Source organism: Thermobia domestica, chromosome 7 (assembly GCF_964235325.1).
Source record: "Thermobia domestica chromosome 7, izTheDome1.hap1.1, whole genome shotgun sequence".
Lineage (NCBI taxonomy): Eukaryota > Metazoa > Arthropoda > Insecta > Zygentoma > Lepismatidae > Thermobia > Thermobia domestica.
In genome coordinates, this window is record NC_137460.1 from 258,248,409 (window position 1) to 258,269,698 (window position 21,290).

Below are 21,290 nucleotides of genomic sequence, written 5' to 3' on the forward strand. Positions count from 1 at the left end.
GAAGTGAAAGTTCTGGGTGAAGAGGTAAGAAAGTTAATAAGGAAATGGAAGAAGGCAAGATTTATTGAAATAGTAGGCCATAGAGTGGTGAACTGACATTCAGGATTTAAAATTGATTAGCAGTAGGGTAAATTATTAGGGAGTCTTTTAAAGATTAAATAAGTTAATTCTATAGATATTTTTTTGTAAATTTAGTATTTGGTCTAGGAATTAATTCGTGCGGGTGGACAAGAGATGGCGCAACGAACGGAGCGTCCCACAGTTCCGTGTATCCACACATGTGTTGCAAACCCCTGTCATCGCGTATCGTTCGTAGTATAGGGCAGTGGATTAAAGCGTCAACAACACCAGTTTGTAGTTACGCGAACATGGCGCAATTTTAGCCTGATAAAGTGTTTTTGCGGGGTGTCCTGCTGCATTACTTTAACATGCAGAAAAGTGCGACTGAAAGTCATCGTGTTGTGGTGGAAGTTTATGGTGACCATGCTCTAGCTGAGCGAACGTGTCAGAAGTGGTTTGCACGGTTTAGAAGTGGTGATTTCGGCTTGGCAGACCAAGAGCGAGCTGGACAGCCAAAAAAATTTCAAGACGAAGAGTTGACAGCATTGCTCGAGCAGGATTCGTGTCAAACGCAGGAACAACTTGCAGCAGCATTAGGCGTTGATCAAACAACAGTCTCCAAACGCTTGAAAGCCATGGGAATGATTCAAAAGATGTCACATTGGGTTCCACATGAATTGAAAGACAGAGACGTTGAAAGACGAAAAACCATTTGCGAATTGCTGCTTCAACGACAGAGCAGAAAGGGGTTTCTGCATCGAATTATTACGGGTGATGAGAAGTGGATCCATTACGAGAACCCTAAACGAAAAAAGGCCTGGGTGAAACCAGGTGAACCAGGTCCATCACAACCAAAACGAGATATCCACTGTGCAAAGGTTATGCTGTGCATATGGTGGGATATGAAAGGTGTGTTGTACTATGAGCTGGTGCAACCGGGTGAAACTATGAATGGAGAACGTTATCGACGACAATTAATGCGTTTGAAGCAAGCTCTGGCCAGAACACGACCAGAATGGGAGAACAGACATGATAAACTTATTGTTCAACATGATAACGCTCGCCCACATGTCGCAAAACCGGTCAAAACCTATTTAGAAAATGTCGGATGGGAAGTTTTACCCCACCCGCCGTATTCACCAGACGTTGCTCCTTCGGACTACTACTTGTTCCATTGCATGAACAACGATTCGATTGGACAGCGGTTTACTTCTTCAGAAGATATCGAAACATGGGTCTCTGACTGGATCGCTTCCAAGGATGAGGACTTCTTTCGCCACGGAATCCGTACATTGCCTGACAGATGGGCGAAAGTGGTGGCTAGCCATGGACAATATTTTTCTTAAGGTATTTATTTATTTTGTGTTTGTACTACAGCTTCAATGTGTGCGTACCAACCGCACGAATTAATTCCTAGACCAAATATTTATTTATTTAGTACTAGTATCAATTACCCACTTCACTGGGTTAAATTAAGAAAAAAACAATATTATGTTCCGTCAGTCAGTCAGTTTTTGCTATTACTTACGCGCTGTGTGAAATCTGTCAAATTCGATCATTTTCATATATCTCGTCCTCCCCTTCTCGTCTTCTTTAGCCTAACCGGCATAATCGTGGGACGTAAAACTTAAAGATTTCATTATATTCATCCTCCCCTGCCTCAAGTTGCGGGACTGAGTTTGCATTTAAACAGCATTGGTAGTTTACTGTTCATCTTTGCGACCTCGACAACTATGGATTGGACACTTACATTAGTCATTTTCGATAATTTTTATATATCTCCTCCCTCCCCCTCCCCCAAGTTGCAGGACTGCTTTGGATGTAAACGAGATCGAAAGTGTCACTGTTCAACTCAGCAACCCAGAAAACTATGGATTGGACACTTATATTGGTCATTTTCGATCTTTTTATATATCTCCTCCCACTCTTTCCCCCAAGTTGCAGGACTGAATTTGGATATAAATGGGATCAAAAGTGTTACTGTTCAACTCAGCGACTCCGAAAACTATAGATTGGACACTAATATTGGTCACTTTCGATCATTTTTATATCTCCGCCTCCCTCTTCCCCAACTTATAGGGCTGAAGTTTAATCTAAACTGCATTGGAACTGTCAGTGTTCATCTCAGTGTCTCCCAAAACTATAGATTCGACACTACTGCCAGCCATTTTAGATCATTTTTAAATGTCTCTCTCCCTCCCCATTCCCTAAATTGCACTGTCAAAGTGATAGGATAGAAACCATCCCAGGCCCAAATCTCATCTCTGTTGAAAATTTGATCGACATCAGTCGGGTGGTTCAAGAGATTAAAGGTCACATAGTCAGTTTCAATTTTATAATAAAGATTATTGTGTATTATTTATGTAGTATTATTTAATTATTTATTTATGTTATTTTTATTTAGTATTCGTATTTAAGAGTTATTTGTAATCCTATTTTGTAAATTAGATTACGCCTAGTTATAAGATATAAATGTATACGGTATAAACAGCGGAGCGAAGTGAATTAGCGATTCTTGTTTCTGTTTTATATGTGGATTTCTGACAAAAGGGGATTGGTTGTAGTAGCCTATGGTAGCCAATCAGGAATCAGGGATATTTTTCGCTGTTTCTTATATTAAATCTGTCACTACCTTGTATTCATAGTGGATGATGAAACCAAAATCGATATTTCGCGAGACTGTTACAAGGTTTATATATATATATATATATATATATATATATATATATATATATATATATATACAATAAGCGTATTGTTTTGCTCAGCGATTAGTTGAAATCCGATTTGAAATTGTTTTAAAATGATTGTATTAATTTTAGGATCTCATGGTAGAGTGTACGTATCACCTGATGAGACCAACAACCCAGACTCTACTTACATCAATGCAGTTTACGTAAATGGATTCCGTGTCAAGGACCAATTCATTGTGACACAGATCCCTCTGGAGGCAACGGTTGACGATTTCTGGAGAATGATCAAAGAGCGAGGATCAACATTGATTGTACTTTTAAATGATATTGAGGAATCTATGAGGGTAAGCATTGAAATAATGATATTGAGGAATCTATGAGGGTAAGCATTGTAATAATGATATTGAGGAATCTATGAGGGTAAGCATTGTAATAATGATATTGAGGAATCTATGAGGGTAAGCATTGTAATAATGATATTGAGGAATCTATGAGGGTAAGCATTGTAATAATGATATTGAGGAATCTATGAGGGTAAGCATTGTAATAATGATATTGAGGAATCTATGAGGGTAAGCATTGAAATAATGATATTGAGGAATCTATGAGGGTAAGCATTGAAATAATGATAATCAAGAAAGCCTGCTAGAGTTATCATTCATGTAGTCTGACAAGTATATAGTATGTAGCCTTTATAAACACCACATTCATTCATGTACATGCAAATTAACCCTCGCACTACGTAGGTATTTTTTTTTTTTTTTTTTTGTAATGCGAATACCAAGTGGAGAGTCATTCTGTTCCGAGTTGTTAAGGTTAAATATATCTCGCAAAAGGAACAAATTAGAAACTGTCACAAAAGCCTACACTGACTAAGACTAACAGCTATTTAATATGGTGCCATTTAGAGTTGAGTTGATTTTGCGTTTATCGTCCCTTTCAGCGGCGAGGCTATACGAGACGTGGACCTACTGATTAACGTGGAATCCGAACCACATGAGCTTCCGTCGGGAATCGAACCAGGGTCTCCCACGCCAAAGGCGCGTACGCTAACCGCTTAGCCACGAAGGAGCTCACTGGTGCCATTTAGAAGTGACACTTGTAAAGATCAGTCACATCCCCTACCAACGGGTGATACTTCGTGCCCACCAACTTAAAATACTAAATTTATGAGACGCTCTAACGTTCAATTTGCACCACCGTAAGGTATACGCTTTTGCCAAACATGTTAAGCAATAACATATTTTTGTACAATTTTAAAGAAACGATTAGAAGAGTAATTTAAAAAAAAACATATTATGGTGGGCACAAAGTAACTCCCGTTGGTAGTGTGTGGATTAAGATATTTCTGAAAAAGCAAACATACGTTAAAGCATAACTTACGCCAGTATGCGACTGATGTGCTGGATATCTGTGAGGTTTATCCAATAAGCTGGATCAAATGCTAAAACCAAACAGTAACATCGAACTTACACGTACGTTTGACATTGTAGTATTCCTTGTGGTAACTTCCCGTCTGTGTTTTTGTTCTGTGTTTATGTACTATTGCTGTAGCGCCAGAACTGTTTAATGAAGTATGGTTGTTGAGAACTGATATAGAGGTTGTGCGTGGATCCTAATGTTATGAAACAGCTCAGTGGCATTTCCTGTAGAAGTACATCCGATTTCTGGGCAAACGCCATTCGAAGATAGTAGTTTTTCAGTTTAATGTTTTATGACAATGCGCTTACTCTAAGGGAAATGGTACAGATGAGATGAGTGGTCGGGATGGAATGAAGAAAGTGGGAGGAAACGGGACAACTCCGTGAAAACGTATACATGCGGTAATTGTGCATCACAAAGTTCACGTGGCTCGAGCTGGATCGAACCACGGACTTGATCAACCATATGTGATCGCGCTATCACTGAACTACCGTAGATATAGAGGATCTGCCCATACAACAAAATAGTAAACCATACGTCACAGCTTTGCCACACCTACTCTGCCCATTCCGCGCCACTAAGATCGCAATGTTTCGAGCCAACAATCATGGCGCAAACGAGTGTAGCCAATCAGGTGTTCCGGCTCAGACGATGCTCGGTTGTTTTCTGACTTCACTGAGTCCATATGATGAAGATACGTATGGGCAAATCCTCTATTTTATAACATCCTTGGGTTATCATTATGAAGCCAAGGTCATTCCAGGGATACTCTAAAAGATTAATATTTGGCGAGGTAGTTGCATTTTCTTATTTTACGTGATTATAAGGACTATTTTAGATACTTTTTAAAAATTCCTTCCCTCTGCATATTAGTCATCTTACCTATCTGATAAAATGAGCTTCTGCTGCCATACCGTAGCCCGACTTTAATGAATCGGTCCCAAGTGATTTCCATTTCTTGACTATTTAATAATGGTTCTATATGTGGACATTTTGCATATCTAGTAGAGGCTCTGCGCTTTGTACTCAATTGCTCTCTTTCTTTTCATCGCCTAACAAAATGTCATTTTTAACTGTCAATGACGTTGCGGAAACATGTTTTCATGCATTAAGTTCCTACAAAAATTTAATCCTAAATGAACTGTTGTTTCTAATACTGTCTATCCCACAAACCTTATTCCATTTGTTTCTTGGTTTGTTTGTTTTTTCTTTGAACCCTATCATTTAGCATTTTCTTAAAAAATAAATATCCTCAATAAAAAGTCCAAGTTTCGTTTCCTGGGAAACTGATTTTGTTTCACTTACTTATTGTATAATTCCTGACTGTCATTTGAATTGTACAAAGTAAAATACCTTAAACGAAGTATAACAAAAAATACATCAAAGAACTTCAAACTTTAAATATATGTTACATCTGTGTATTTAACGTGGCTGATCTAGTTGTCTTATCATAGTTATTCAGTTATAGATACAATCCATTCTTTGCAGAAAGCATTCACAAAATCCTAATTAGTGGTACAAAAATGAAAAGCAAATGTCTATGCCTTATAAGATCATGCCTAAAGACATACATGAAAATATCTTGATATGTTATGAAGTTATGTATATCCACAGTCTACTATAATCTATAAATCATTACTAAGTTGTATATAGTAGATCAGTGGTTCTCAACCTAATTCCCTTCACGAACCCCATTTTATCGCATGCCCCTACAGATTTTTAATATACCCATTGTGGAGATCTCACGATATCCATCTATTTCTATGATAGTAGAATCTATTTCTTGTATATAGTGGATACAGTAACTTCCCTAAAAGCTAATAAGTTGAAACCAAACTTCGTCAGTTCATTCATATTACAAATATCGAATCCGGTCCGTAATACTATTTCAAAATGGAGGTCGTTTCAAAATTTTAAAATTTCATAACTCCCTTAATTTTGAGTCATGTGGTAAATAAGTAAAGGGGTTTCTAATTTTGGTTAAAAACGCTTTCGGGCAATTGTTAAAAAAGTTATTGAGTATTTTAAATGAGTTAATAATGTGCATCACAAAGATTGAACCAAACATTGCCGCACTAGTGAAATCACACCATGCTCAAGTATCTCATCAGTTTTCAATTTTAATTGTATATCAGTATTCAGATTTTGTTGCATTTGTACTTTTCTGGTGTTTCAATATGCAGTTTTCTTTAGTTTTATATGTAACTCTTTCATTCAAATTAATTTTTAAACAACTCTGCTCCTGTTGAAATGTTTAGTAGAACTATTTTGGGTTGTTCTTCACAGTGTGTATAAAAGTAAAAATATTTCTATCAGAACAAATTCAAATTAACATTTTAAAATATTTTACGGCATTGGGTTCTAATTATATTTATCTCTTCCATTTATCTTAGTGAACCCCATTAAATCCTCTCGCGATCCCCCTGGAAGTAGCGACCCCCAGGTTGAGAAATCCTGTACTAGATTATACTTTAATATAACTTCGGGAACTTCATTCACTACTACTTCTTGCAACACTGCCGAGAGAAGTCCAAATAGAAATTAAACATGGCAGAAATGTTCTTTATTTAACCATAATTCGCATAAAACAGTAAGAAAATACTTATAAACGAGTTACCTACCATAGTATATTTACCTAAGTTCGTAATTCGTTTTAGTATCTAAGAATTTCAACTGTCCCATATGTCGTGAATACATACAGGTCTCTAACTGATTGGTGTTGCACATAGAGCCTTGAGACAAAAAATACGTCAAATTATATATGAAAATGCTGTATTAATGCTGGTATTTTGAACTACCACTCCAGACTAAGATTGGTATATTTACACCTAAAATTGACAATTAGTAAATCGAAGTTCATGATTTATGACAATGAATTGAAATGTACGCAATAAAAAGATGAACATTTGGTTCGATAATTTTAATAAATTTTCATATGAGCTTGAGACAACATTGAACACTAACCCTTCATATAACCCTTTTAGCACCATATTTTTGATATAATTTTAAGTCAATGATTAAATTTGGTGTAGGTGTTTGCTTCCAAACATTTCAAATATTACTCAAAAGTTACCACATGCTATTAAGTACAGGCATCTGGTTTTCTGGGGAAATTCAAAATTGTAATATTTAATAGGGAATTAATAGGGAATTTGTTACTTAGAGTATGTAATGCTTTGAGAGAATTTGCTTTCCTGAAATATCAAGAGAGACGAACTAGTGTTGTTCTAATGTTTGCATCATATCAAACGATTTGCTATGAAAGCATTATATAAAAGAGTTTGAGGGAATACTCCTAAAATTCCAAACATTGAGCTTATCCACAGCCTAAAATTGTATTTACTGTCTGACTAAGCTTTTCGTGATATGTTCTAATAGTTCGAAACACTATATTATCAAAATTCCCAATGACTTTACATTTTACAAGCATTTACTTAATTCAGTAGAATCTTAAGGCATATATACTGTACGTCTAGAAGCATCTTTTCAGGACGGTCTTTTACGTGACCTTTTTCATTTCAATAATAAATAAAACATGACATTTGGTCTTTGGAATTTCATAGACATGAACAGAATATCCGTGTATTGCATACACGCACATAATTCACATCAAACCAATACGAAATTCAAACTGTCCTTAATAATGCTTTCCGATTTCTTTAACAGTTGTGATCTCGATATGCAAGGTTAAGACAAATATAAAGCTCACTTGGGATCAGCTACTCAATTGTTCCGCTCTTTAGTGAATTGGTAAAAAGAAAATTTGAAAAGTCCTGGCAAGTGTCAATTGATTGGAGACAAACTTCTGGAGACAAATTCAGATGCCTTCATCTTAGGTTTACTTCTTCTTAAGGCCATTTCCAGGATAGTTTAATCTTGCCTTTAGAAAACCACATTTTTAAAGATGAATGGCAGGAGTCTTTTATAGCTAAGAGCCCTACGGCAGACGAATCCGTGCTCTAATCCTGCCCCACGTTCTATTCAGAGACGGAAAGCAGAAAGCATCTTTTCAACTCTTACTTAGAGCTATTATGTTTGCTAAAACGTTTAACTAGAGCTTCAATATAGTTAAGCATTGTAGTCGGTATTTCAATTATATTGGGACATTAGTGCTCGTTCTCACTGGACACCAAACCAAGGATTCATGGACAGAAACTTAAGTGACATTATTAACTTGAATTTCAAGGCGTTATTTCCTCAGTTGTAAGTTAATTTACTGGTGCGCTATTGAGCTCGCCCTTTCCTTTAAAACGAAATGTTAATTTCGTTATGAAAGAAATGTACTTTCTTCTCTCATATATTATAAAGGTAATCAAGAAAATTCTGTCACTTTATGTGGAGGTCAGTGTTCCATTGGCCCTCACACCGTGAGTTGAATGCGAATGGAGATAAGGCGAAAGTCAGTTGTTGGTGTGGGTATATACAACATATTACCTGGTTATGACATTTCAATTACAATGTGAACTTGTGTAAGTACAGAGTCAATATAGGACTTCCACAGAGCGTCATTATGGCGTGTATGCTGTACAAATTCAAACTGGGATAAAACGCTGTTGCAGTGGGGCGGAAGGTATGCCAGACCCTTGGTGAAGGTGTCCTGACTACGCGGACAGTGCAGCGGTGGTTAATCAAGTACAAGGACGGTGTCGAAACACTCGAAGACGCCCCACAACCCAGACGACCAACACAAGTACACAATGAAGATTTTTCAGGCAGTAATTGAAGCAAACAGTGGCCAGACAAGTGAGAAACTGGGAGAGTGGAGAAATAATTCGGCAGCACTTTCATCAACTTGGGAAGCACTACAAGTTGGGTCGATGGGTCCCACATGATAACTCAAGCAGATCTTTGTTTCTTTACTGCCTCTTCTGAAGAAGGAGCCATTTCTGGACAGGGTGTTGACATGTGATGAGAAGTAGGTTCTGTACAAACCCCACGGTGCAGTCATCATTGGTTAGCATCGTACGAACCGGTTCCAAAACAGCCGAAACCATCAATGCACCAGAAGAAAGTCCTCATGTGTGTTTGGTGGACTACTCGCGGCATAGTGCATCGGGAACTGCTACCAGCTGGTCAGAGAATCAAAGCAACTGTGTACTGTCAGCAGTTGAGCAATGTTCAAGAGAAACTCAAAACTCTGAAGTCAACAATTCTGAATCGCGAAGAGGTTCTGCTGTTAGAGGACAACGCTAAATCGAAAGGGGCTAGGATGACCCGAGACACTATTCTACGCCTTGGATGAGAAACACTATTGCATCCGCCATACTCCCCGGATTGCACCGTCCGATTATCACCTATTCCATTCCTTGGACAATCACTTAAGCAGACATCAGTTCAAATCCCTGATAGAGGCGCAAAATGTACTTGATACCTTCTTCACTTTACGACCAAATTCTACTGCGGTGGAATCTATGGTCTTCCAGAACGTTGACACAAGCTCGTCGATGGTGATGGGGACAATTTTTGATCTTCCAGGTACGTCTTAGGTGACACATCGATGTTTGAAGGTGGTAGGTGAAAAAGCGGTAGAACTTTTTTGGTTATCTTTCTATTTGCGATTATCGCGATTTGAAATATTTTACAAATTAAGTAATTTTTTGTCTTTAATTTTTTCTCAATTGTTAGCCATTAATTTCCGTAATTTCTAGCTTTCAAGTTTTTGGTTAAGTGATAACTCACAGTCCTCTAAAAACATTTCGTATATATGACACTTCTTTTTCTCGGTTTTGCCGAGCTGTGGTACGATAATATAAGAGTGCCGTCAGTATCATATTTTTTGTCACGTTACAATATTGAATTTTAACACACAATTCGATGTGTCCCATTCATGACTTCATATAGAATGCGAGACAGGTAATTAGCACGAACAAACGTTCTCATTGTCAAGACGAAAATAAATACTTTAGTATTTCTGAATCTAATACAATTTTTTATCTCAAATTAAGCAAAACTTGCGATAACATTTATTTCTATTTTATAGGATGCTCCGAAATTTTGGCCAAGTGAGAATTCCTGTGAAATATTTGGAAATTTCAAAATTGAGAACAACAAAGAAATCCCATTGATGCATTCCACTAAAATAAGTTTGAAAGTTCTTGACAAACAACAGGTAAACATTCTAGTAGTGTTTTGATTATCAAATTGCAACTCCATTCACAATATAAAAGTACATATTAGAGTAATATAAAATTGTGTTTTCGTTACGTAGAATTCAGATAGAACTCTCTAGCAGTACCAAGAATTATTAGTGGTCAGACGAACTATTTAAAATTATGATCTGTGGTCGGAGTATGAGCTTCTAATGTATGTCTCTCTAGACGCTCTTACTGTATGTCTGTCTTATTGCATTAGTTGAAGTAACTGTTCATTTATCTTACGTCCCTCGGTTAACATCAGTACTTTCGTGGCAGCGGAAATCTAACATATGATCTGTGCACTAAGTGCATGTTTGCTAAAATTCTGTTCAGGAGATTGTTTGCTCTCTTTATTCAACTAACAATACAATAAATTATGTTTTACCTTTCAATTCGCTACCTTGTTTTGTTTCACAATACCTTGATATCAAAATTTAGATACTCATTCAGAAGATACAAGTGCCCACTCGACGCACATTTATTTCTGTCGCATAATATGCACCGAAAGTTAAAAGATATTCTTAACTTCAACTGAAGTTTAGTCTCTTCTGGTGCACACTAAATCCTAGTTACCTATGTCATTGAATTTTGTTTTATAGAAATAATTGTTTCCTAATATAGTCATTTCAACGTAAACATTGCTGAAAATGCGAAATGGGGGATGAATCTCGCTTTTTTCCTTTCAGGTCCAACAAGGTTGGCAAAGGCATGAGACAAATAGTATTACTTAATGTCGTATGGTTGTCATTACTATTTTGATGTGATTGACTTTCGTATCAGCCGTTATATACTCTTGTATGATTAAAAATATACTCTTATTATTATTAATATTATTATACGGACTATAGCTGTTACAAACTATACAGAGTTAATTTATGCCGTATGCTACAACCATTACACATCGCAAGTTCAGAATAAGATTGTAGAAATTCTACCCAGGTAAAATTTCAATTTTACATGGAAGCCAATACATCTTTTCTTCTAAAGAAACTGTATTATGTTTTCTATTATCCGTCAATTGTAACTAATTTTCAATATGTGTAAAGTTAATTATTGAATAGAAAGCATTTCTTTAATATGCAAAAAATTACAATTATTATACATTAAAATTAATAACAGTTTGCAATCAATTTTGAGTTACGACAGTCTTATTCTGTGACTGTGATTTGTCCTATTCGTCTTTCTCCCACAGTCGCTTCTACTATATTTGATTATTCTTATTCCTGTTTCAAGGATCGTGAATTCCACGTAAATATATTGAAAACAAGTGGTTGGTCATATAAGGAAGATCTCCCACCCAGCATAGACTTCCTTCTAGATGTATGGGAAGAAGCAGAGCGATTGTACAATACGAAAGGACCTATTACTGTTGTGTGCTAGTGAGTAGACCTTCTGCTTTCTTTGAAATTTAATAACACTATATTGAAATTAGCATATATCTTAAAAAAGAATAGAGGTTATTTTAATAATTGTAACAGTATCAATATTTTACGACATTGAAGATGATTACTTTTTTATCTGGTGACGTATAATTTCTCCCTTTTTAACCATGCGTTCCTGGAGAAAGATGTTACCTCCAGAGTAATGCACTTTGTTGGAGGAGTGGTTCTAGCAAGTGTGCTTAATCGTGGCATGAGCAAATCAAAAAAATAGGTTTCAGTAGATACCTAAAATCCTGCTGCAGCGAGGATGAGCATCAATAAAGAGGAGTTATTTCTTGTTCCTTAAGAAATCTTTGAGGACAGTTTGAGACGCACAAGCGAAGGGAGTATGCATCGTGGTGTGTATTTAAACTTTAGTTCTCCAATATCAAGTGTGTTCTAAACATTCTCAGGTATGGAGATTAGAACACACTTGATATTGGATTTAGAATGAAACATTTAGAAACTAATTGCGGAAGTATTGTTGTCTTGACTGGTGTTTCAACACAATTGCTTTGTCAAAATTAAACGGTAACTGTGTAAGCACGCTTCCACTGTGCTCCGTCTTGAGTTAAATTGTACAATTTCTTATTTTTGAAAACATAGAAATGTATGAAGTGGCTTAATAATTAAAATATACCACTTGATTGAAAATGGACCAGATCGTTCAATCGTTGCTTGATTGCGATTGACCACCACGACGTAATATGTATATTTTAAAGGAGAGTTAAAAAGTTAAACTATTTACGTCATGAAAACAAAATTGATCGAAATTCAGCAAGATCATTTGTTCATCGTTTGGCTGCAGAAATCAACGTTTGATTGCCACAAGTAATGAACTCATACACATATTTTCTAGGAGAAGTTAACATGGTAACCTGTTCACCTGTTAAAAGCAAAATTGATCGAAGTTGGTCGAGATTGTTTGATAGCGTTTGCTTGCCAAACATCAGTGCTAGACTGGAACGGTGTTGATGTAATACGCATAATTTGTAGAATGTCATCAAGTTAACTTATTTGAACTTATGAAATTAAAATTCATTGAAATTGGACCAGATCATTTGATCCTCGCTTAACTGCGTTTGATTGCCAACAACCATTGTGTGATCGCCACGCATAGTGACGTAATATGCATACTATGCACATTTTCTAGGGGTTAACAAGTTAACCAATTCACAACAGAAAAGCAAAATAAATGGAAATCGTACTACATGGAAATGGAAATCGTTTGATGCCGTTTTGTCGCCAACAATCAGCCATTGATCGAAGCTTAGTGAAATAATATAAATATTTTCAAGGAAGAGCTAGCAAGTTAACCTTTTTGTTCCATCAAAGCAAACTTGACCGGAGCTGAGCCAGATCGTTTGATCGTCGTTTGGTCACGTGTGGTCACGAACAACAACTGTGAGACCGCCCTGTATAGTGGCGTAATACACATAATCTTTTATCAGCCTTCCGTAAACGTAATTGATCGGAATTGTGCCAGATCATTTCATAGTTGGTTGCCCATTTTTAATCGCCAATAATCAACTTCGAGTCACCACGCGTGGGAATCTAGTACGGATAATTTCTGGAGAGTTAATACGTTGAGCTGTTCCCCCATGGAAGCATAATTTATAGGAATTGGGAAATATCGTTTGATTCTCGTTTGATTCCAATTGATCGCCAACAACCATCATTTGATCTCCAGTAATGACGTAATACAAATAGTTTTGTAGAGGGAGCTAACAAATTAGCCTGTTCGACCCATGGAAGCAAAATTGATTGAATTTGAAACAGATTATTTTATGTTCGTTTTATCACTTTTGTTGGCAACAAGTCAATAATCTAGAAAACGGTCAACGTTTCAATGTTACAGTTTTTATTTTGTGAGTTGTTAGATGTACTCTTCTGGTGTACCAATCCCTACACACTAACATAATTTTTAGCCCAATGAAAAGGAAAGGGGTGATAAAAAATAATCGATTGGTGGTTTCATATTTGTAATGTTTTATTATTCATTCTTATATTATTAAAACATAAAGAAAGAATGATAATTGCTTGACACAGTTGCTTTCTAATAAGTTATGTTAAAGTATAGTAATTGCACCAGTACATACGACTGTCTGCTCTTTCTGGCCAGAAATGTGTTGTGGGAAAGGTGAACAAAACTTCGATGATTTCATGGATATTTGTACTACTTGAAAAACATGTGAGCAGTTTATTAACCGTTTGTTTAGAACTTTTATTAAATTTCTTGCTTTAAAATCTATTTCAGTGACGGAGCCAAAGCGTGTGGACTTTTCCTGGCTGTTGGTTTCGTCGTGGAGAAAATGAAGCTTGAACAAGAAGTAGATGTATTCATGGCTGTACGTAACATCAGACAAACAAGAGGACAATTCATCAACTCGTTTGTAAGGATTTCATCTATTATAATGATAGCTTATACCATAACCTAATATTAAACATATTAAAAGAACCCCTGATTAACATTTGAGACAGAAAGGTTCAATTTTGAAATACTCTAAAAATTTTAGACACATAAAACCTTTCCTTCAATCATGACTATTTATAAAGTTACTTTTAAAAAGATGAAGGTCATATGGAGAAAATTATAATATTATTAAGATTGAAACTAAATATAGGAGTAATGCTTCGCTTATTCAGGTTTTACCTAGCTTTAATAAAATAGAGAAAAAGTTAAGAGCAAAGGAAAGTACAAGCTTATATGTTCTCTATATATTTATTTCATTATTTTACTCCAATGAACGTCATTTGCTTTCATCATAAGTTTATTTAACTATATTCAACTCTTCCAATACAAAAATTTAGATACCTCAGGAAAGTATTTTATTAAACTTGTGTGTTGAGGCTGTAACCGCTCCTTAAATGTATTAGTTCTCTCCCCAACTTCATGTCATTTTTTGCTTCTTGTTTACATCTAGCATAAAGCATTGCAGATTTTTGTTCTTGTCTTATCCTGTCTTCAGTGACTCCAACAACATAAATATGTTTATATGCTTCTGAAATTATGCTAAATGTAAAAATTTGTATCTCACTATTAATTGTGTTTGCTGCATCGTTGTCAGAATCTTTCCAGAATACACCCAAATTAAGGAGAGAACCAAAGAACTACAGAATGACAATCAAACATTTGAAATACAATAGTTAAATAAAGACTATACAAGATATTATAGTTTACGAAGTACACATAATGTGTACAAACATCATGAAGTATAGTATTCAGTACTTGTTAAGAGTTTTAGGTAGTTATAGAACACGAAAAAAGGATTTTATTGTATGAAGTGAAAAACTCAAAAACATATATTTTATAGCATATCAAAAATTAACACCGTTGAAGAAAACACTGGATTCCTCTTTTTCATAACACTGTCTCACACGACAATTCGGAGATAACTTTCGATATCGATATACGAACAAAAATCATAATTCTGATGGTACTTTCGAAATAAAACTAGTGTCTGTACTATTTATTCATCCTTGTGCTATATAATCACAGAAAGAAATTTTGTTATGGACTTCCAATGCTTCTTCATGTGAACTGAGGAAAACGTAAAACTATATTTAAATGAAACAACGAAAGAGCTGTGGATAATAAAATAATTTCTATGTTTTAAATAAAATCCTTGGAAGAGAGAAACAACCCTGATTACTTGGACATTTTTCGAAATTCATCGCAAATCATGACATATATATTTGTGTAAAGTGTACATAATCATTTCCAAAACGATGGTCTCAAGTAATTTCCATCAAAAAAGTGAAGTTAATCGTAAACTCAAGAAACAGTTATAATCATCGTCTGTGAGCTCTCGGGGTTAATGAGTGAGGAAGCCTAATAGACATCGATATGAGATTAGTAGGGAACACAAGATTTAGAACCAGACATTAATAAGAAATAATAAACACAGTAATACACGTGACGTCATCAAAATATTTTGTTACTTTCGCGGAGAAGTTAGATTGTACAAAGAATGATATTTACCACCTGTTCTAAGTTATAGAACGACACATTCTCTGATCTTCACTGATATAATCTCATAGTCTTGTTTGACATTTTCATTTACCCTTCTTGCTGGCTAACATAATTAAACAATATAAGACATTAATCCGACGATCACAAGACTGTTTATGGTAAGTTCGAACATCACTCAGAGCATGGAGGTCATATATCATGTCGTTCTTTTAGCCTGTATTTCATTATTTCTTTGGTTTCTCATCTTTGTTAGGGTAAAAGGCAAAATTAAGGCTAGTAAAACTAAAAGAAAATCATAGAAGATAATAATATTTCAAAGTTTATCTTTAATTTTCTGACCAGAGAACACCATAATATTGTATAAGCTCCTACCTACCTTGCTGCTTATGTACAGTGGCCCAATAAAGAAGTCGGACACATACCTACTTACACATTCTAAGAGAGAATAAACATTTTAAGAGTATGCTTCAGAGAAAAATAAATATATTTTAATTATTCTACAGTATTTACTTATGAAGAATAGAAACAGCAATAACAAAACTCAATTCCATGACTAAAAAAATACAAAAAGTTAAAACATAGTTTAAATCTATTTCAAAAAAGAACTCGGACACTTAATTTGTAGCAAAATTTTAGGAAGTTATTACATATATTTAATATTTTGTTGGCAATCCCTTATTTTTCACGATGGCTTTCAATCTTTCGGGCATGGATTTTACAAGTTTTTTGCAGAAAGAAGGATTAATTTTCGCCCATTCAGTCTGAAGTGCTGATTCAAAGTCTTCCTTTGTCCTAATAGTATGCTTTTTTAACTAGTTTTCCAAATGAGCCCATTAGTGCTCAATAACGTTAATATCAGGAGATTGCGGAGGTGTTACCAGCACATGGGGAAAATTGTACAGGAGCCGCAAACGCACATTGAGTGCTTTGTGCTTGGGATCGTTATCCTGGTAGTACTGGAAGTTCTGTTTTATTCCCAATAATTCAGCACTTTGTACCAAATTTTGCTTCAGAATGTTTAAATACTTTGTGTGATCCATAATTCCATCGATTACACAAAGTTTACCTGGATCAGCAGCGGACATACAACCCCAAACCATTACCGAGTCACCTCCGTGTTTCACACTGGATCGTAGATTACGCTCTTGGAGTTCTTCATTAGGTTTCCGCCAGATATAACATTGACCATCTGAGCGGAACAAATTAAATTTGCTTTCGTCCGCGAATAACACAGTGCTCCAAAACGAAAAATCTTTATTTTTGTAAATTTTTGCAAAACTGAGTCTCTTTTTTCTATTGCACTTGTTCACGAAGGATTTTTTACGGGCTACTCTTCCATGTAAATTGCTTCTTCTTAAAACCAATTTTATCGTTTCGGGATGGACACTTTTATTCAGATGTTCTGATACTCAATACTGATGAAGTTTAGGAGCACTTATCTTGGGGTTTTTACTAACCTGTAGTACAATCCATCGCTCGTCTGATTTTGAAAACACTCTAGGTCCACCACTTTTTGGTTTGTTTTCCACAGCTTTTGTTGATTTAAAACGTCTGATAATGTCATGAACTGTGGAATGTGACCTATTTACTATTTCCCCAATATCACGAACTGATTTTCCCTCTTTATAATACTTTAAAATAAGTTCTCTTATTTCTAAAGAAGTTTGCCCACGTTGCCTTACTATTTTAACTTTTAAACACACAGTTTCACCTACATACAAACAGTACGGCTTCCACTCGATTCACTTGAACACCTAAAACTGTCAAGTAGACAAACTCTTGGAAATTCCTCTATTAAGCCCAGAAAGAAAGAGAATGCTGCCACCTGTCCGAGTTCTTTTCTGACATGGATTTTAGCTATATTTTCACATTTTTTTGTATTTTTTTAGTCCTGAAAGTGAGTTTTGTTATTGCTGTTTCTATTTTCTATAAGTAAATACTATAGAGTAACTAAAATATATTTATTTTTCTCTTAAGCATACTCTTGAAATATTTATTCTCTCTTAGAATGTGTAAGTAGGTATGCGTCCGACTTCTTTATTGAGACACTGTATATTATATTGTATTACAAATCGAGTAAACCTAAGGAGTAATAATTATGATGAACACGATATTTAGAGCAATATATTGTTTAGGGGCTCTTTGAAAAAATTGCTAAATTCTTTTGATACACTTCTTAACGTCCACTTATTTTTATTTATCGTATAAAATAATTGACTTTTTTTTTAAAAAAAAAACAAAAGAATATAGTTCTAAGATTTTAAACTAATTATTATACTTTACCAATGCCGTTGCGGACTACTACGCTATACATTTTTCAATCTTGTCATGAGAAACTTAGTTTGCGCTGATAAGAGCCTTATCCAGAAAAGAAATTTCCACTGATTTCTCTCGACTAGTAAGAGAAGTAATGTTTTTCATGCAACATTAAACGCCTTCGTCTTACCTGAGCGAAATTCATTATTGCAGTTATAGTGGTCTGTGAAAATAGTTCTCATGAACGATTTTCGTCATAAATAACTGTAAGTGATATATACATTTTAAGTTACACAGAAATAAAGTCTGGTAAACATTCACAAGCGTTTGAACATTTTGTGTAGAAGTCGCACATAGATTTCGAATACTGTTTGTCTTTACATATGAGAATCAACATTAAAGTCAAGAGATACGTCTGCATAAACGCCCTTGTTGTGTATCTAGGAAAGTAATTTCTCTCAAACATGTTAAAACAGGCTCTGTGTGTAATACTTTGTAATAAACTGGTAACTATTCTAAAGGATTTCACAAAATGACCCAGGTAGTTTCCAATAAATTGATTTCAATGACAAATTTTGTAATCAAAGTTTTGTGGAGGCAATCCAATTTTAGGAGAAGGTATCTTTCTTCTCCATTATGTTTTGAGCCTGCTATTTGCACTGAAATAAATTTAACTCTAGGTCAGATTTAGGGACTCTGTGAGTAGCAGATCACATGTTCCATGATGAACCTTTGGAAAAATTAAAATCAAATCTTTACTTTAACGTTCGTAGCCCATGCTCTGTAGATTAAATGAAACAAGATAGTTGCCAAATTATGTTAGCCCGCTCACGAGATACCGGTACATGATTACGTCAAATAAATAATTTGTAGTTTTATCATTGAAGATCAAAAAATGTATCATTTGATAAATTCACAAATGATGGTAAGTATAACTTTTAAGAGGTTTTAGCTTCTCTACAATAGTAATTAATAGAATATTAGCATTCCTAAGTTATCGTCTTGTGAAATCTTGGCCGATTATTGTAACTGTTTGTTGAACTTTAAACCATCTTTATTTTTTAGACGGAAACTACTTGGTACAATCATTACCAAACTAATGGTGTACCCTTCACAATAAATCAGGGGAATAATATATCACGGTTGTAACAATTACAATGAAAGAAGCAAGAGAAGTTGCTTTTTATCCAATGGCAGTTTAATTCAGTGTTATTACAAAATTTTAGTATCACGTATAGTTTTATAGTTATACGAATGTGTGTGAGTCTTTACAATTTGTTTAGTGTGTCAGTCTTTACAATAGAAGATCCACAATTTCAAGATATATTTCACAATTTAGACAAACGTTGATGTGTTTCATTCAAGATTTTTTGAATAAAGCAATAAACAGCCTAGCAACTATAGGAATCTAATAAAGCAGTTGATACAAGCCTATGAATATTTAGGATCTAATATTTCTCTCAAGCTCAAATTCCTTCATTCTCATTTAAATTTCTTAATCTCTTTCTGATAAACCTGGGGTAATAAGTCACAAACACCGTAAACGCTTCGATCAGGATCTTTCAATCATTAGTGAAACATACCAAGGACAATTGAGTCAAAGTATCTTTGCAGATCACTGTTGGACATTAAAAACGGTCATTTTTGATGCAAAATACGCAAAGAAATAACCAGCTTATATCTTTCAGGCATGTTAAACATTTGTTAATTTATTTAGTTCAGTTGCTTTTGAGTTGAACGTCTTTTCAGCATTTAATTTATTTAGTGTAAATGCTATAGCTGTAAAATATTTTTTCTAACTAACAGGGGAGAATCTTACGTGATAGAGATAAATTGTTTTAAGTGAGTTCAGAGCTCCTTATCCTATACAAATCGACCATAAAGATTTTATCAGAGAAAAATCTTTCACTTTGTAGACCATTGTAACTTACAGAATGGTTATGTTTAAGGAAACAAGGAAACTCACCAAACTGACCTTTTGAACCATAAGCCAAGATCAAACCAGAGGCTAGCACACGAGTACTGAGTCATTGGTTAACTTTTACTTAACACGTGTATACAAGTTGTAACCTACCATATAGAGTTTATTATTTTGTAAAGTAGTATTATATTTTAAATTGTATTATAGTTCCCCTATATTATAGTGAAGATCAGAAAATAAATATTGTTAGAATATAGCATGAATTTACTCATGATTAATGAATAAGCTTTCCTGATGGAAGGAAGTTTTGGTGCGTTTATCAAATAACTAAATGAAAATTATTGTAGTTTTCTTCAGACGTGAATTAGAAAATGAAAAATTGTGGTCTATATTATTACTTAAAGTTTTCAATACACATCCTTACTAAACTTGTTTTCCTTTTTACAGAAACAATACGAGTTTTGTCACGATTGTGCCGCAACTTATCTGGAACGTTTCCAAACGTATGCCAACTTCCAGTAAATACTAAAAATGGAGAAAGGTTGTGTTCCTTTAAGGAAAACAGCAGTATTATCATTAACAGATTTTGTTTTATTGTAAAAGTTAATATATTTCATTTTCTGAAGTAAATTGCGTTAATTATTAATTTGGTTGTTAATACAGTTCTTTGTTTTTTTCTGAAATAAATGTGTTAATTACTAATTTGGTTATTAATACATTTCTTTGTTTTTTTGTTTCAATGTGTCCCATTTTTCTTCAGAATTTAAAATTATTTAATACAGTTGCTTCAACATTTAATAAATCGATAAAAAATCTGTCGTTTTAAATGATATCACAGACATCCAGGTACATAAACGTTCAAACTTTGTAGGTCTCTATAACAGTAGTAACGCAAGTGAGAAGGAAAAGGCTGTGTACTCGCAATACCTTAATGTCGAATACTAGGATCACGATATGTGGCAACTTGAATGAATAGGAACAAAGTTATAAGCTACTGAACATTTTACCGTTTTCAAAAAGTATTCTTTTGAGAAAGTGCTTAACTAGGTACAACATTCAATCATTTGGGTGGTTTTCAATGACATAAAGATAATAAGGTAGTTTACAGCAATTGGACATTCCAAACCATTTTAGATGTTAAATTGCTATTGCTGAACACCCTGACCCACAGAACAGTCTTCGTAAGTGACCAGGAAAGTTTACGAGTGGAATTAAATCATCTTCGTCTGACGCTATAAGAGAATAGCCACAGTCTTACGGATATCAACATAGTCATTAAAAAATTCTCATCACTTCCAACACAAAGTGATCAATAAAGTAAATAGTGAGGATTATTTCTCTACTACCGTATTGTTTTTTACCGGCCGCACCTCTGGAAAACTCAGCAGAATTCTTGCCAAGAGTTATTCA

At 34.8% G+C, this 21,290-nt stretch overlaps 1 protein-coding gene across 1 annotated transcript in view; it reads left to right on the top strand.

Moving 5' to 3' along the window:
- The window catches only part of LOC145690850 (receptor-type tyrosine-protein phosphatase kappa-like), a 132,314-nt gene extending 111,738 nt beyond the window's left edge, over nucleotides 1-20,576 (top strand). The window contains exons 14-18 of the mRNA XM_081766212.1: nucleotides 2,883-3,097; nucleotides 10,156-10,284; nucleotides 11,543-11,688; nucleotides 13,988-14,123; nucleotides 20,328-20,576. Of these exons, the coding sequence (XP_081622338.1) occupies nucleotides 2,883-3,097; nucleotides 10,156-10,284; nucleotides 11,543-11,688; nucleotides 13,988-14,123; nucleotides 20,328-20,402 (701 nt within the window). The 3' untranslated portion in view covers nucleotides 20,403-20,576. The remainder of the gene's footprint in view (nucleotides 1-2,882; nucleotides 3,098-10,155; nucleotides 10,285-11,542; nucleotides 11,689-13,987; nucleotides 14,124-20,327) is intronic.
- The last annotated feature ends 714 nt before the right edge of the window (nucleotides 20,577-21,290 follow it).